At 47.2% G+C, this 16,613-nt stretch overlaps 1 protein-coding gene across 1 annotated transcript in view; it reads right to left on the bottom strand.

The window, feature by feature from the left end:
* The window catches only part of TBX15 (T-box transcription factor 15), a 74,727-nt gene that overhangs the window by 13,540 nt on the left and 44,574 nt on the right, over positions 1 to 16,613 (bottom strand). The window contains exons 2-6 of the mRNA XM_069945528.1: positions 13,003 to 13,219; positions 3,908 to 4,009; positions 2,821 to 2,992; positions 2,254 to 2,421; positions 2,045 to 2,109 (exon numbers count right to left, since the gene is read on the bottom strand). Of these exons, the coding sequence (XP_069801629.1) occupies positions 2,045 to 2,109; positions 2,254 to 2,421; positions 2,821 to 2,992; positions 3,908 to 4,009; positions 13,003 to 13,219 (724 nt within the window). The remainder of the gene's footprint in view (positions 1 to 2,044; positions 2,110 to 2,253; positions 2,422 to 2,820; positions 2,993 to 3,907; positions 4,010 to 13,002; positions 13,220 to 16,613) is intronic.

Here is a 16,613-nt window from a genome sequence, read left to right on the forward strand (position 1 = left end):
CTATGGCTTACATGGATGGCCTGGTCTACAGTGGAGGTCTATAGCTTACATGGATGGCCTGGTCTATGGTGGAGGTCCATGGCTTACATGGATGGCCTGGTCTACAGTGGAGGTCTATAGCTTACATGGATGGCCTGGTCTATGGTGGAGGTCCATGGCTTACATGGATGGCCTGTTCTACACTGAAGGTCTATTGCTTACATGGATGGCCTGGTCTACAGTGGAGGTCTATAGCTTACATGAATGGACTGGTCTGTGGTGGAGGTCTATGGCTTACATGGATAGACTGGTCTACACTCGAGGCCTATGGCTTATATGGGTGGCCTGGTCTACAGTGGAGCTCTATGGCTTTGATGGATGGCCTGGTCTACAGTGGAGCTCTATGGCTTTGATGGATGGCCTGGCCTACAGTGGAGCTCTATGGCTTTGATGGATTGCCTGGTCTACAGTGGAAGTCTATAGCTTACATGGATGGCCTGGTCTATGGTGGATGTCTATGGCTTACATGGATGGCCTGGTCTACAGTGGAGGTCTATAGCTTACATGGATGGCCTGGTCTATGGTGGAGGTCTATGGCTTACATGGATGGCCTGGTCTACAGTGGAGGTCTATAGCTTACATGGATGGCCTGGTCTATGGTGGAGGTCTATGGCTTACATGGATGGCCTGTTCTACACTGGAGGTCTATAGCTTACATGAATGGCCTGATCTATGGTGGAGGTCTATGGCTTACATGGATAGACTGGTCTACACTCGAGGCCTATGGCTTATATGGGTGGCCTGGTCTACAGTGGAGCTCTATGGCTTTGATGGATGGCCTGGCCTACAGTGGAGCTCTATGGCTTTGATGGATTGCCTGGTCTACAGTGGAAGTCTATAGCTTACCTGGATGGCCTGGTCTATGGTGGATGTCTATGGCTTACATGGATGGCTTGGTCTACAGTGGAGGTCTATAGCTTACATGGATGGCCTGGTCTATGGTGGAGGTCTATGGCTTACATGGATGGCCTGTTCTACACTGAAGGTCTATGGCTTACATGGATGGCCTGGTCTACACTGAAGGTCTATGGCTTACATGGATGGCCTGGTCTAAAGTGGAGGTCTATAGCTTACATGGATGGCCTGGTCTATGGTGGAGGTCTATGGCTTACATGGATAGACTGGTCTACACTGAAGGCCTATGGCTTACATGGGTGGCCTGGTCTACAGTGGAGCTCTATGGCTTTGATGGATGGCCTGGTCTACAGTGGATATCTATGGCTTACGTGGATTGCCTGGTCTACAGCGGAGCTCTATGACTTAGATGGATGGCCTGGTCTACAGTGGAGCTCTATGGCTTAGATGGATAGACTGGTCTTCAGTGGAGCTCTATGGCTTAGATGGATAGACTGGTCTACAGTGGAGGTCGATGGCTTACATGGATATCTTGTTCTACAGTAGAGATACTGGATATGCTGAGCTACAATAGAAGTCTTCTCTACAGTAACTATGAATCAGATGAAGTCCTGAGTTGTGTCCGATCATAACAGAGTCAGCGGATGTGGCAACCCTCTCTGGTAAACATAAGGACATTAAGTTGGGTTTGTCTGATTATGAATTGGTCTATATAGGTCAGTCCTAAATGTTCATCTCAATCCCTTAACTGGATTAGGTAACACAAAGGAAACGGTGGTGTATGGGGAAATTCTAAGGAGGGAATGCGAGGAGTGTCTCACTGCAAACTGTAACTGATCCTCTCATTGACTCTCCATAGAGATAGCGGAGGCTTATACGTTAGCCTCAGACAATATGGTTGTATATGGGGGTGAAGAGAAGGACCCAGCTTGATGAATGGATACGTCTTTGTCTTTGATCTAAGTCCATACAAAATCAGCCTTTGGAAGTCTCTACGTTCCTCACAACAGTCTTCAAGCATCAACATAAAATATCATTTTCTTCTTTTTTTTTTTTTTTTTAGAAGAAAATGTGTTTGCTAAATGATCCCAGCAAGGATCCGGAGCCAAGAAATCTCAGCCTTGGCCTGCACGCTAATTCTCTGACATACCGGTTTCTTCCTGAGTCCCGGAATCCTTTGGCAAAGGGGTTCCTGTCAATCTTTAGCCTTGTAATCTGGAACAAAACAAAATCCATGACTCACTCCTGCTAAAAGAAGAATAATAATAAACCTCAATGAAATAAACTACTCTGCAAACAAGACACAGCACACTGCAAATACTAGAATGGAGGACCTGGCCTTCCGGCTGGTGGTCTCACCTGTTGGTTCTGGTAGGCGGTGACGGTGGTGAAGACGGTTTCAGGAAAGTTGAAAGTCTTCACTCCTTCTCCTGCCGGGACGGGCTTGGTTGGAGACAATTCACTACTGAAGTCTTTACGAATGACATGGACACGGGGCTGATACTTGTGCATGGAGTGCAGGATTATCTGTAACCACATACACGGGAGTCATGGTATTATTCCCTGTATCCAAACACAGACCAATGGAGCATTAAGAGGCATGCAGTGTTGCATCCAAGGCAGTTAGCGATGAAAAAATGCAATGGAGTCAACTAGGTCTTTACTATGGAGAACTTGGGAAGAAAAATAAAGTCAACGCAAGAGGAAGGTCAATGGAGTCCACCAAGGCTGCTAATACTCTGAGGTGAGATCACACCTGGTAGAAAAGGTAGAAGACCTAGTAGAGGAGGTCAGACATCTACTGTGTGACACTACTGTGTGATACCCTCATACTAAGTGCACTTACTAAATAAGGGATATCACAAAGTCCTGTATGTGTGAGATGTCATCCATGTACCCAAAGTCACAAGACAAGGCAGAACTTACATGTCCTTGGTCATCCAGCTCATTGTTAGTGAGTTTGAGCTTGTCGAAACTGACCACCTGCCTCATCCAGGTGTCCCCAGAGGCCAAGGAGTCCGGATGGATGTAAACACGAGGAGGGACCGGGGAGTCAGCATTTCCAGCCACCATCCATTTGGAGCTGTGATAAACATACCTGGAAGAGAAGAATAAAAGAGAGAGTCTAATCTGTCTCTAGTAACAGCTAGACCAGGACAGAATGCAGGAAGTGCATGTGCTGTGTGCAGAAGGAAGGGAGGGTCTGGGCTGTGTAACTGCAAGAAGAGCAAGTCTGTCTGCTCAAGATGATCTACACTGTTCCTGAAAGGTAAATGAAGGCTTCCCTCTCATCTCTCACCACCCATGAGGAACAGGGCAGCTGTGTCCTTAGTGTTATACCAGCTTACCTACTGCTGTAAGTTCACGGTTCTATACTCTTATTCCTCCCTTTAGCTTCTCAGCAGCAGAAGCAGTTCTGTACTCAGTGTAACCCTTTCCTAGCAGTACTTCTTTCATATCTGCTCACACAGCACCTTACAGTGCACCAGCCACCCTTTCTCTGCCCACATTATCTATAGTGATGTATTGTGTAAATCATCCACCAGCACAATTCTAGCCTGTGCAATGCACTCTCACCAGCAGTATTTATTGGCATAGTAGAAATAGAGTATGTGCTGTGCTGTTTCTTCCATTTATGCTCACATAGACTCTTGCAGCCCCCGTGCATCAGTAGCCCCCATTTATCAGTAGCCCCCATTTATCAGTAGCCCCCATTTATCAGTAGCCCCCATTTATCAGTAGCCCCATTTATCAGTAGCCCCCATTTATCAGTAGCCCCATTTATCAGTAGCCCCCATTTATCAGTAGCCCCCATTTATCAGTAGCCCCCATTTATCAGTAGCCCCCCATTTATCAGTAGCCCCCATTTATCAGTAGCCCCCATTTATCAGTAGCCCCCCATTTATCAGTAGCCCCCATTTATCAGTAGCCCCCATTTATCAGTAGCCCCCATTTATCAGTAGCCCCCGTGCATCAGTAACATAAGAGAAATATTCTTTCTATATGTTCTCACCTATATCTTTTGTTGTCCACAGGCACAATGTCCATCGCAATGTAATATTGTTGATGAGGATCCAACCCGGAGATCTTTACTCTCATCGCTGGAAACATTCGCCTGCAAGCAGAATAATAAACAGGTCAGAGCTGAAGACAAGGAGTAAAGGTACAAAAGTCTATAGGGCTTTGTATAAGTCACCTAGTGGAGTGGACACTAGGGGTTACTCTTTGATTTCCTGTGTCATGCTCCGCCCCCTCAGGACCTGCTCTATGCACCACAGTGTATTAGGGTGGTATTACACGGGCCGAGCAGGGCCCGATAATACCTGTAAACGAGCAGCGATCTGCTAGATCGTTGCTCGTTTACTGGACCTATTACACGGCCCGATAATCGTTTGACAAGAGCTGCAAGGACATCGTTACCGATGTCCTTGCAGCCCTTGCTAAACTGGCATACATTACCCATCCACGTTCCAGGGCTGCTCCTGCGTCAGCTTCTCCCGGGGGTCCCGCGCGCTCTCTAGTGTCACAGCAGCCTGTCAGCTGGTAGGCCGCTCAGCCAATCATAGGCCGGGACCGCCGCGGCCTGTGATTGGCTGAGTGGCCTATCAGCTGACAGGCCGCTGTGACGCTAGAGCGCGCGCGGGACGCAAGGAGAAGCGGATGGCAGGAGCAGCCCTGGAACGTGGATGGGTAATGTATATCGTTAGTCGCCGGCCACGCACCGCTATTACACGCAGCGGTGCGCGGTCGGCGCCCGACGAAAATAGGTTCTAAATTATATCAACGATCAGCCGATGATCGTTGTCATCGGCTGATCGTTGCATTTATTACACGGAGCGATAATCGGCCGAATCGAGCCAATTCGGCCGATTATCGTTCCGTGTAATACCACCCTTAGTCTATTCTGGTCCTACTTTAAAGTGACACTGTCCCCCCCTATTTGCATTTTGACTGCTCTCCACAGATGTAAAGAGTAAATGTTACAGCTTTCATTACTTATTTTATATCACACCTCATGGTGCTTGTTCTGGTAAAAAGTTGTTTTTATCACCTGTGGATTGGTATATGTGGACGGGGCCTCGCGTCCTTTGTGCCACATCACTCCGCCCCTAGTGCCACTAAGCCCCGCCCCCATCCGTGACGTCATTGTCACATAGACCCCGCCCCCTCAGCAGCCATTGGAAGGGCCAGCCTAAAGCTCTAGGCCCCACCCCCCTAGATTGTCCCACACCAATGGCCGCTGAGGGGGCAGGGCCTATGTGGCGATGAAGTCACGGATGGGGGCGGGGATAAGTAGGTTAGGGGCGGAGCGATGTGGCACAAAGGCTGCAAGGCCCCGCCCACATATACCAATACATAGGTGATAAAGACAACTTTTTACCAGAACAAGCACCATGAGGTGTGATATAAAATAAGTAATGAAAGCTGTAACATTTACCCTTTACACCTGTGGAGAGCAGTCAGACTGCAAATAGGGGGGGACAGTGTCCCTTTAAGGATTATAATCTACTTCAGTTTCTCTTAAAGGAGAAGTCCAGCGAAGATTTTTATTAAAGTATTGTATTGCCCCCTGAAAGTTATACAAATTAGTAATATACACTTACAGGAAATGCCTATAAATTGCTTTTTTCCCTGCACTTACTACTGCAACAAGGCTTCACTTCCTGGATAACCTGGTGATGTCACTTCCTGGATAACATGGTGATGTCACTTCCTGGATAACCTGGGGATGTCACTTCCTGGATAACCTGGGGATGTCACTTCCTGGATAACCTGGGGATGTCACTTCCTGGATAACATGGTGACGTCTAGAGATGAGCAAAACCGAATCGGACGGTATGGGATCCGGTTCGGATTTTTCCAAAAGTCTAAGTCCAGTCGGATTCGGATTTTTGGAAGTCCAAATTTTTTTATTATTTTTCTTGCTTTCTTGCCAGGAAGTGTTCTGGGCGGGATAAGCGCTTTCCCAAGATGCCCAGAAAACATCCTATCAAAAGGGATGTTCCACTAGCCCACCCCCTGTGTGACGTCGGTATTGCTTGAAGAGGAGCGGTCACATGACCGCACAAGGCAGTCTGCACAGAGAGAGGAAGGAGACTGTTAGCAGTGCACAGAGCTCGTCAGTGACAAAACGCTGCTGGTGCTGCTGCTGTACTGAGAAGATATTGTACAAAAGCAAAGACAAAAAGATTATTAGGAAAGCAGAGAGGAGAAACAGTGATTGAGAGAGAAAAATAGAGAGGGTGAAAGATAGATAGGTAGATAGATTAAGCATAGGAGAGCAAAGGGTGCACAGAACAAAAACGTGCTATACAGATATACAAGTACTACACTGTCACCCTTGCAACAGTGTATATGACATAGGTGTTTTCCTTAGGCACAAATATATACCTCGTGCATGTGTGTAGAATAAAACTCTAAAAAAAAAAGTGCTATACAGATATACAAGTACTATAGTTGAACCCTTATGAGAGTGTAGTGGAGAGACTGCTTCTTCACTGCATTTGTGACCTTATTCCTGCATAGACCCTGTAATGGTGAGTTTCCTGCATAGACCCTGTAATGGTGAATTTCCTGCATAGACCCTGTAATGGTGAGTTTCCCCCATAGACCCTGTAATGGTGAGTTTCCCGCATAGACCCTGTAATGGTGAGTTTCCTGCATAGACCCTGTAATGGTGAGTTTCCTGCATAGACCCTGTAATGGTGAGTTTCCTGCATAGACCCTGTAATGGTGAGTTTCCTGCATAGACCCTGTAATGGTGAGTTTCCTGCATAGACCCTGTAATGGTGAGTTTCCTGCATAGACCCTGTAATGGTGAGTCTCCTGCATAGACCCTGTAATGGTGAATTTCCTGCATAGACCCTGTAATGGTGAGTCTCCTGCATAGACCCTGTAATGGTGAATTTCCTGCATAGACCCTGTAATGGTGAGTTTCCCGCATAGACCCTGTAATGGTGAGTTTCCCCCATAGACCCTGTAATGGTGAATTTCCCGCATAGCCCAAGTAATGGTGAGTTTCCCCCATAGACCCTGTAATGGTGAATTTCCCGCATAGACCCTGTAATGGTGAGTTTCCCGCATAGACCCTGTAATGGTGAATTTCCCGCATAGATCCTGTAATGGTGAGTTTCCCGCATAAACCCTGTAATGGTGAGTTTCCTGCATAGACCCTGTAATGGTGAGTTTCCTGCATAGACCCTGTAATGGTGAGTTTCCTGCATAGACCCTGTAATGGTGAATTTCCTGCATAGACCCTGTAATGGTGAATTTCCTCCATAGACCCTGTAATGGTGAGTTTCCTCCATAGACCCTGTAATGGTGAGTTTCCTCCATAGACCCTGTAATGGTGAGTTTCCTCCATAGACCCTGTAATGGTGAGTTTCCCGCATAGACCTTGTAATGGTGAGTTTCCCGCATAGACCCTGTAATGGTGAGTTTCCCCCATAGACCCTGTAATGGTGAATTTCCTGCATAGCCCAAGTAATGGTGAGTTTCCCCCATAGACCCTGTAATGGTGAATTTCCTGCATAGACCCTGTAATGGTGAGTTTCCTGCATAGACCCTGTAATGGTGAGTTTCCTGCATAGACCCTGTAATGGTGAGTTTCCTGCATAGACCCTGTAATGGTGAGTTTCCTGCATAGACCCTGTAATGGTGAGTTTCCTGCATAGACCCTGTAATGGTGAGTTTCCTGCATAGACCCTGTAATGGTGAGTTTCCTGCATAGACCCTGTAATGGTGAGTCTCCTGCATAGACCCTGTAATGGTGAATTTCCTGCATAGACCCTGTAATGGTGAGTTTCCTGCATAGACCCTGTAATGGTGAATTTCCTGCATAGACCCTGTAATGGTGAGTTTCCTGCATAGACCCTGTAATGGTGAGTTTCCTGCATAGACCTTGTAATGGTGAGTTTCCCGCATAGACCCTGTAATGGTGAGTTTCCTGTATAGACCCTGTAATGGTGAGTTTCCTGCATAGAACCTGTAATGGTGAGTTTCCTGCATAGACCCTGTAATGGTGAGTTTCCCCCATAGACCCTGTAATGGTGAGTTTCCCGCATAGATCCTGTAATGGTGAGTTTCCTGCATAGACCCTGTAATGGTGAGTTTCCTGCATAGATCCTGTAATGGTGAGTTTCCTGCATAGACCCTGTAATGGTGAGTTTCCTCCATAGACCCAGTAATGGTGAGTTTCCTGCATAGACCTTGTAATGGTGAGTTTCCTCCATAGACCCTGTAATGGTGAGTTTCCTGCATAGACCTTGTAATGGTGAGTTTCCTCCATAGACCCTGTAATGGTGAGTTTCCTGCATAGACCCTGTAATGGTGAATATTGTCTAAAAAAAAATAAAAAAAATAAATGACTATATATAATGAGATATTGAAAAGATAACGATGTTACTGACATGTAGAGCCCTAAATTCCACCAAATACACTACCCCCGTATCATATAGATGCTTTAAACTATGAAATCCAAGAAAATCCGAAATTCGGTCGAACCGAACTTTTCAAAAAAATCCGGAAGTCCGATCGGACCAAACTTTTGAAAAGTTTGCTCATCTCTAGTGATGTCACAACCCGACTCCCAGAGCTGTGCGGGCTGTGGCTGCTGGAGAGGATGATGGCAGGGGGACACTGAGGGACACAGGGCACTGGAGGGACACTGAGCATCCCTCTGCCATCATCCTCTCCAGCAGCCACAGCCCGCACAGCTCTGGGAGTCGAGTCGTGACGTCACCATGTTATCCAGGAAGTGACGTCACCCTTATATCCAGGAAGTGACGTCACCATGTTATCCAGGAAGTGACGTCACCATGTTATCCAGGAAGTGACGTCACCATGTTATCCAGGAAGTGACGTCACCATGTTATCCAGGAAGTGACGTCACCATGTTATCCAGGAAGTGACGTCACCATGTTATCCAGGAAGTGACGTCACCATGTTATCCAGGAAGTGACATCACCATGTTATCCAGGAAGTGACATCACCATGTTATCCAGGAAGTGACATCACCATGTTATCCAGGAAGCGACATCACCATGTTTATCCAGGAAGCGACATCACCATGTTATCCAGAAAGTGAAGCCTTGATGCAGTAGTAAGTGCAGGGAAAAAAGCCCTTTATAAGCATTTCTCATAATAAGTGTATATTGGGGATTTGTATAACATTTGGGGGACAATACAATTCTTCAATAAAAAATTTTGCCCTACTTCTCCTTTAAAAGGGAAAAACTGCAGAGAAAAAAAAAATTTTTGTAATTTACTTCTACTTAAAAATCTCAAGTGTTCCAGTACTTCTCAGCTGCTGTATGTCCTGCAGGAAGTGTTGTATTCTCTCCAGTCTGACACAGTGCTCTCTGCTGCCTATATTCAGATCTTCTTCCCTCCAAGATTCGGGATGCTCCCCAAGCTCTTCCAACCTTCTCTTCAATTCCACCAAGCTGTTATGTGAAGTGAAGCGTCCGAACCTTTTCTCTCCATAACAGAGCGGGACAAGGTCAGGACAAGGTCAGGACAGGCGGTGGGAAACGAGAGAAGACAACCATCCAAAAGACCCAAAGAACTTTCATGTTCTCCATTATTCTCATTCTCTTGAAAGGCGAGAGGTCTCATGCGGAGAAGCCGCGGGTCTATTTCAGAGCCTCAAACCCTAACTATATCTAGTAGAGGTGAGAGGTCAAAGCTTCCCCTCTCCAGTAATGTGTCACCCATCGTGACCACCCTACCTTAAAGGGATTGTCCATTGTAGAGAGTCCAGGTTCTGGGTGCCCTTGTACTACCAGATCAGTTATAGGCACCTAAGTCCCGGGGCGGCTGAATACTTTCACCCCTTGCCCAAGTCCAAGTGAATTTGTGCCGCCATCTTGTTGGTTCTATCCCCGATCATGTCTGGTCTGACCATGGGCTGAGTGTGTGCTCACGGGCTGAGTGTGTGCTCACAGGCCGGGGTCCCGACACAACTCGCGGTTCTCTTCACGGGACTAGGACTAGTTGTTTTCAAAAACAGTGAAAATGCGGGGGATGAGGAATTGTTCCTTTACGTTTTCACACGTCGTAACCTCTCCATCTCTCCAGCCCACAGAATGTGCAGCAAACCAAAGAGCCATGGACAAATTACAGGTTTCCAGAAGCTTCTCCTTCTGTTTGCTGCTCGGGCCATACCGGGTAACGTGGAAAATTCTGGTGAATGTCTGAGCCTGAATCCATGGGGTTAGCACATTCACCGTCCCTCCCTCCGGGGAACATTCCGGAGCCTCTGGGTCTGATCTCCGGGATACACACCTCCTATCCAGGGAAGGTTAATGTGGTTACACAAACACCCTTTTATTTCTTGCTTTTCCATGAACTTTGACCTAGACGGTCTCGTAGGCAGCCGTCCCCGGAGATCGGGCTAATTGGAGTTTTCTTCCAGACGTGCAGATTATCACCTCCCGCCACTTCACTACGAGGATCCCGTTATAGAGGACCCTACGACTGCAGCAACCACCAGGAAACTGGAAAGAGCTGTGAAAGTCTCCGCTCAACGCTCAGGCCTGACATCCAGCAGCTGCGTCTGCACGGGACAACGCCTCGCTGTCTCGCATCATTGAAGATGTGGGGTTTATACAGACAATATAATGTGTCTATTATTGCAGGGATTCCGAGTGGCAGAATTGTGAATGCAGCTCTGGGTGTGAAGCATCAGTTATAATATGACCCCTTCTGCCATAAATGATATGGTAGGGTACGTTCACACTTTGGAATCCGCACAGCAACTTCAAGTGGATTCCACCAGTAAATATCATTGAGCCGATGGAACGGGCAGGACAAGCGGAGGCCGCCCGGCGGAATCAGCTTGAAGTTTCCATGTGGATTCCGTAGTGTAAACCTATGCATATAGTGGATCTCCGCCTAAAAGGAATTGTGTTCCATAGAGAGGACGTAGCTAAAGGTCTTCTAGCCTCCCAGGCACTGACATTACAAGTGTCTTCTATGCTAGGAGTCGTGGGCACTGAGCACTTCCCTGGCCCCGCCTCTCAGCCCTGAGTGACAGCTCTAGCAGCCAATCAGAAAATGACAATCATTGCATACATAAGCAGCAGCAGCAGGACTGGGAGGGGGAGCACGACTGCTGCTTTATGATTTATGAGCAGGACGCCTTTCAGTGTCACATTGGCAGTGAAGATGATGACACTTAGAATGAGGCTTCAGTCTATTCAGATTCATCAGATTCCTCCAGAATTATAGAGTTTCTATTTAATCTTTACATCTATTAATAGCAAATCCAAAATGAATGGAAAATTCCTCCCAGATTCCTCCTTCTTATAGACATACTGAGATGTCAATGAAGGAAATAGATGACACCACGTCTGACAACTTCCACTGCTCAACCACGTCTGACAACTTCCACTGCTCAACCACGTCTGACAACTTCCACCGCTCAACCACGTCTGACAACTTCCACTGCTCAACCACGTCTGACAACTTCCACTGCTCAACCACGTCTGACAACTTCCACTGCTCAACCACGTCTGACAACTTCCACTGCTCAACCACGTCTGACAACTTCCACTGCTCAACCACGTCTGACAACTTCCACTGCTCAACCACGTCTGACAACTTCCACTGCTCAACCACTTCTGACAACTTCCTCTGCTCTTCTCCACTTCTCATGACTTCCAATAAAGTTTATTTCTAAGTTTACATCCTTCATTAAATTTTCTATTGAGAATAACGGTGCTTTTGCTCCCAGACTCCATTTTCCTTGATCCATCGGATCACAAATCATGAACAGTTATCCACCGGATCACAGGTCGTGGACACTAATCCACTACCTCACAAGTCATGGACACTAATCCACAGGGTCACAGGTCATGGACAGTAATCCACTAGATCACAGGTCATGGACACTAATCTACTGGATCACAGGTCATGGACACTAATCCGGCAGCTCACAAGTCATGGACACTAATCCACTGGATCACAGGTCATGGACACAAATCCCTTACCTGGGATTACGCACTATACCACTAGATTATCAGACATCATCCTATTAGGCAAAAAATAGAGACAGAGGCAATATCACACCAGGGACTGGACAATATTCCACCAGATAGTGAGGGACTGGACAATACTCCTATGGACCGCCAGGGACAGACATTATCCTAACAGATAGTGAGGGACTGGGCAATACTGCTCAGGACCACCAGGGACAGACATTATCCTAACAGATAGTGAGGGACTGAACAATACAGAACTGGACCACCAGGGACAGACATTATCCTGACAGATAGTGAGGGACTGAACAATACAGAACTGGACCACCAGGGACAGACATTATCCTGACAGATAGTGAGGGACTGAACAATACAGAACTGGACCACCAGGGACAGGCATTATGCCACCAGATAGTTAGGGACTGGACAATACTCCTATGGACCGCCAGGGACAGACATTATCCTAACAGATAGTGAGGGACTGGACAACACTCCTCTGGACCACCAGGGACAGACATTATCCTAACAGATAGTGAGGGACTGGACAATACTCCTCTGGACCACCAGGGACAGACATTATCCTAACAGATAGTGAGGGACTGAACAATACAGAACTGGACCACCAGGGACAGACATTATCCTAACAGATAGTGAGGGACTGGACAATACAGAACTGGACCACCAGGGACAGACATTATCCTAACAGATAGTGAGGGACTGGACAATTCTCCTCTGGACCACCAGGGACAGACATTATCCTACCAGATAGTGAGGGACTGGACAATACAGAACTGGACCACCAGGGACAGACATTATCCTAACAGATAGTGAGGGACTGGACAATACAGAACTGGACCACCAGGGACAGACATTATCCTAACAGATAGTGAGGTACTGGACAATACAGAACTGGACCACCAGGGACAGACATTATCCTAACAGATAGTGAGGGACTGGACAATTCTCCTCTGGACCACCAGGGACAGACATTATCCTAACAGATAGTGAGGAACTGGACAATTCTCCTCTGGACCACCAGGGACAGGCATTATCCCAGCAGATCAGCATTGCAGGATGGTCTGTACATTACCAGTCATCAGGCGGCTATAATGCACATCACATCGCTCACCTGCCGGCCTTGGTGATGATCATTTCCGTCCCGATATCATGGAACCTCTTCCACAGGTCGGCGCACTGCAGCTCCACCTGGATCTCCTCCATGGAAGACACAGATAAGGGTTGGGGGTCAGGGACTCGAGGAGGAGCCAGGTCCGGGCAGGTCTCATAGGAGCAGGATGTCCTCTCCGCCAGGACCTCGGTGTCTGAGCTGGTGCTGTGTTCAGAATCTGCCAGGAGAAAGGAGAGAAATCGATGAGAAGAGGGAGACATCTCAGCACTCACCTGACTATACCGCCATACGGCAAATAGAAGAAGCCCCCCACTCCATGTGCTCTGCCCCTACATTATCTCCTTCCTTATTATCTAAGGATAGATATATGTATATACCAGGCAGGTTACATTCACTTACTGTCAGCCACCTCCAGAGCTGCATTCACAATTCTTATGGCTGTCACTTAAAATCTGTACGGAGAACACACAGACACTCACCCAATACAATCCGAAGGAGCCCCAAATTTACCTAGAGGTTAGATATAGTTTACAGCTAAATGGTGAGTGCAGCTCCGGAGATGACTGGAGTAGGGATGAGCGAACTTTTGAAAAGTTTGGTTCGATCCGGCGAACTTTCGTGAAGTTCGGATTCGTACGTACCGAAACTAAAAGGAACCTTGCAATAACGGCTGAATAATGGCAGCTACAATAGTGCGAGTCTGATAGGGGAGAGTTTCCTTTAGTTGCAGTTGCTGTTAGAATGAAAAAAGTGGAAAAAAATCTAAGTGCAAAAATAGTGAAATAAATTAACCAAGGTGTAAGTGATTAGACGGGACATCGCACACACAGTTCCTTGGAGCCAGTAGGGTGGAGAACAGACATTAGACAGTGGAACCAGCAGCAGTAATAGCACTGTATTGGACCCAGTGTGGTGGAGAACAGACAATTGACGGAGGAGGAGGGGGCAGCAGCACTTGACTGTACCCAGGCCAGTATGGTTTAGAAGAGACTATTGGAGAAGGAGGCAGTACTTGATTGCACCCAGGCCAGTATGGTTTAGAAGAGACTATTGGAGGAGGAGGCGGCAGTACCTGATTGCCCCCAGGCCAGTATAGTTGAGAACAGACTATTGGAGGAGGCAGTACCTGATTGCCCCCAGGCCAGTATGGTTGAGAACAGACTATTGGAGGAGGAGGAGGAGGCAGTACCTGATTGCCCCCAGGCCAGTATGGTTGAGAACAGACTATTGGAGGAGGAGGCAGTACCTGATTGCCCCCAGGCCAGTATGGTTGAGAACAGACTATTGGAGGAGGAGGCAGTACCTGATTGCCCCCAGGCCAGTATGGTTGAGAACAGACTATTGGAGGAGGAGGCAGTACCTGATTGCCCCCAGGCCAGTATGGTTAAGAACAGACTATTGGAGGAGGAGGAGGAGGCAGTACCTGATTGCCCCCAGGCCAGTATGGTTGAGAACAGACTATTGGAGGAGGAGGAGGCAGTACCTGATTGCCCCCAGGCCAGTATGGTTGAGAACAGACTATTGGAGGAGGAGGAGGCAGTACCTGATTGCCCCCAGGCCAGTATGGTTGAGAACAGACAATTGACGGAGGAGGAGGAGGATGTTCAGCCTTGGAGTTGTGGCCTGGGAATCCTCGCTGATGATGTTGTTCAGCGCACTTTCCAGAACATGGGTGGGATGATGTCGCTGATTCCATAGTCCTTCCTGCTCACAAACAGAGTCGCATCCTCAAAAGGGATCAACAATTGGCAGGAAATGTTTGCAGACACCTGTGCACTATGAGGTTTATCACATGGGCCATACAAAGTGTCTGACTCCCTGCTGCACTGCAGAGAAAAGGTTCCTCCCATTGTCGGCTACGACTCTTACCACCGTTAGTTGACCTGGGCTCAGCCATTCATATATCTCCTCCCTGATGGTCCGGAGGAGCTCCTGCCCACTGTGGCTCCGTTCACCCAGGCTCACAAGATGGAGGACAGCCTGAGAGCGCCGGGCCTGACATCATTGGTAAGACACCGGGGCAGGTTGGACTGCAGTCATAGTGATGGATGGTTGCAAGGTGGTGGAGGCAGAACTCGTGCAGAACTGGCCCCCTAAAGCACCGGGGAGGTGACAGTGGTAAGAATGGGCTAACTTTCTGGTGGTCTTCTGGGGGAATGTTGACCCAATGAGCAGTAACATGTACTGCCCTCGCCCATAATTAAAGGAGCAGACATCAGCACTGGGGGGCACGGTCCTGGACACCGAGAGTCCCAATGAGTCGCCAACATTTTTCTACACAACTGTGCAGTGATGGGACAGCCGATGGGAGTTTTTTTTTTTATCCTGGGACAGTGATGGGACTTTTTTTTTTATCCTGGGACAGTGATGGGACTTTTTTTTTTATCCTGGGACAGTGATGGGACTTTTTTTTTTATCCTGGGACAGTGATGGGACTTTTTTTTTTATCCTGGGACAGTGATGGGACTTTTTTTTTTATCCTGGGACAGTGATGGGACTTTTTTTTTTATCCTGGGACAGTGATGGGACTTTTTTTTTTATCCTGGGACAGTGATGGGACTTTTTTTTTTATCCTGGGACAGTGATGGGACTTTTTTTTTATCCTGGGACAGTGATGGGACTTTTTTTTATCCTGGGACAGTGATGGGACTTTTTTTTTTGACTGTTTTTTATTTTATTTTTTTGTTGGGGCTAAACAGGGTTCTTCTATTTTTTGAAGCTTTCTTGTAAAGATATGAACTGGTTTTCCCTTAATAAATTCGATCAGCTTGAACACTGAAGCTGCTTTCATGTGTCTTGGTTGTTACTCACAGACAGCTGTCACATTACATTTTATATTAGGCAGCACCCAGGTATATCTGAGGAGACTAATCTAAGGTCTCACCCTAACAGGTGACGTCTCACATCTTGATATTCACAGAAAACCAGGATACAAGGGATTAGAGGAGTAATAATCCCTTGTATCCTGGTCTATTCTGTGATTTTATTGGTTATTGTTATTTTAATCAGATTCGTTACGAACTTTTTCAAAGTTCGGTTTGGTGACGAACCGAACTTTTTGCAAAGTTCGTAACGAATCTGGTTCATTACTGTTCAGTTCGTTCATCCCTAGACTGGAGGATACAACATGATGTAACAGCAGAATAGTGAGTGCAGCTCCGGAGATGACAAGATGTAACAGCAGAATAGTGAGTGCAGCTCCGGAGATGACAAGATGTAACAGCAGAATAGTGAGTGCAGCTCCGGAGATGACAAGATGTAACAGCAGAATAGTGAGTGCAGCTCTGGAGGATGAGACAGGATGTAACAACAGAATAGTGAGTGCAGCTCCGGAGGATAAGATAAGGTGTAACAGCAGAATAGTGAGTGCAGCTCTGGAGGATGAGACAGGATGTAACAGCAGAATAGTGTGTGCAGCTCTGGAGGATAAGACAAGATGTAACAGCAGAATAGGGAGTACAGTTCTGGAGGATAAGATAAGGTGTAACAGCAGAATAGTGAGTGCAGCTCTGGAGGATGAGACGTGATATAACAGCAGAATAGTGAGTGCAGCTCTGGAGGATGAGACGTGATATAACAGCAGAATAGTGAGTGCAGCTCTGGAGGATGAG

This window comes from Dendropsophus ebraccatus, chromosome 11 (assembly GCF_027789765.1).
Source record: "Dendropsophus ebraccatus isolate aDenEbr1 chromosome 11, aDenEbr1.pat, whole genome shotgun sequence".
Taxonomy (NCBI): Eukaryota; Metazoa; Chordata; class Amphibia; order Anura; family Hylidae; genus Dendropsophus; species Dendropsophus ebraccatus.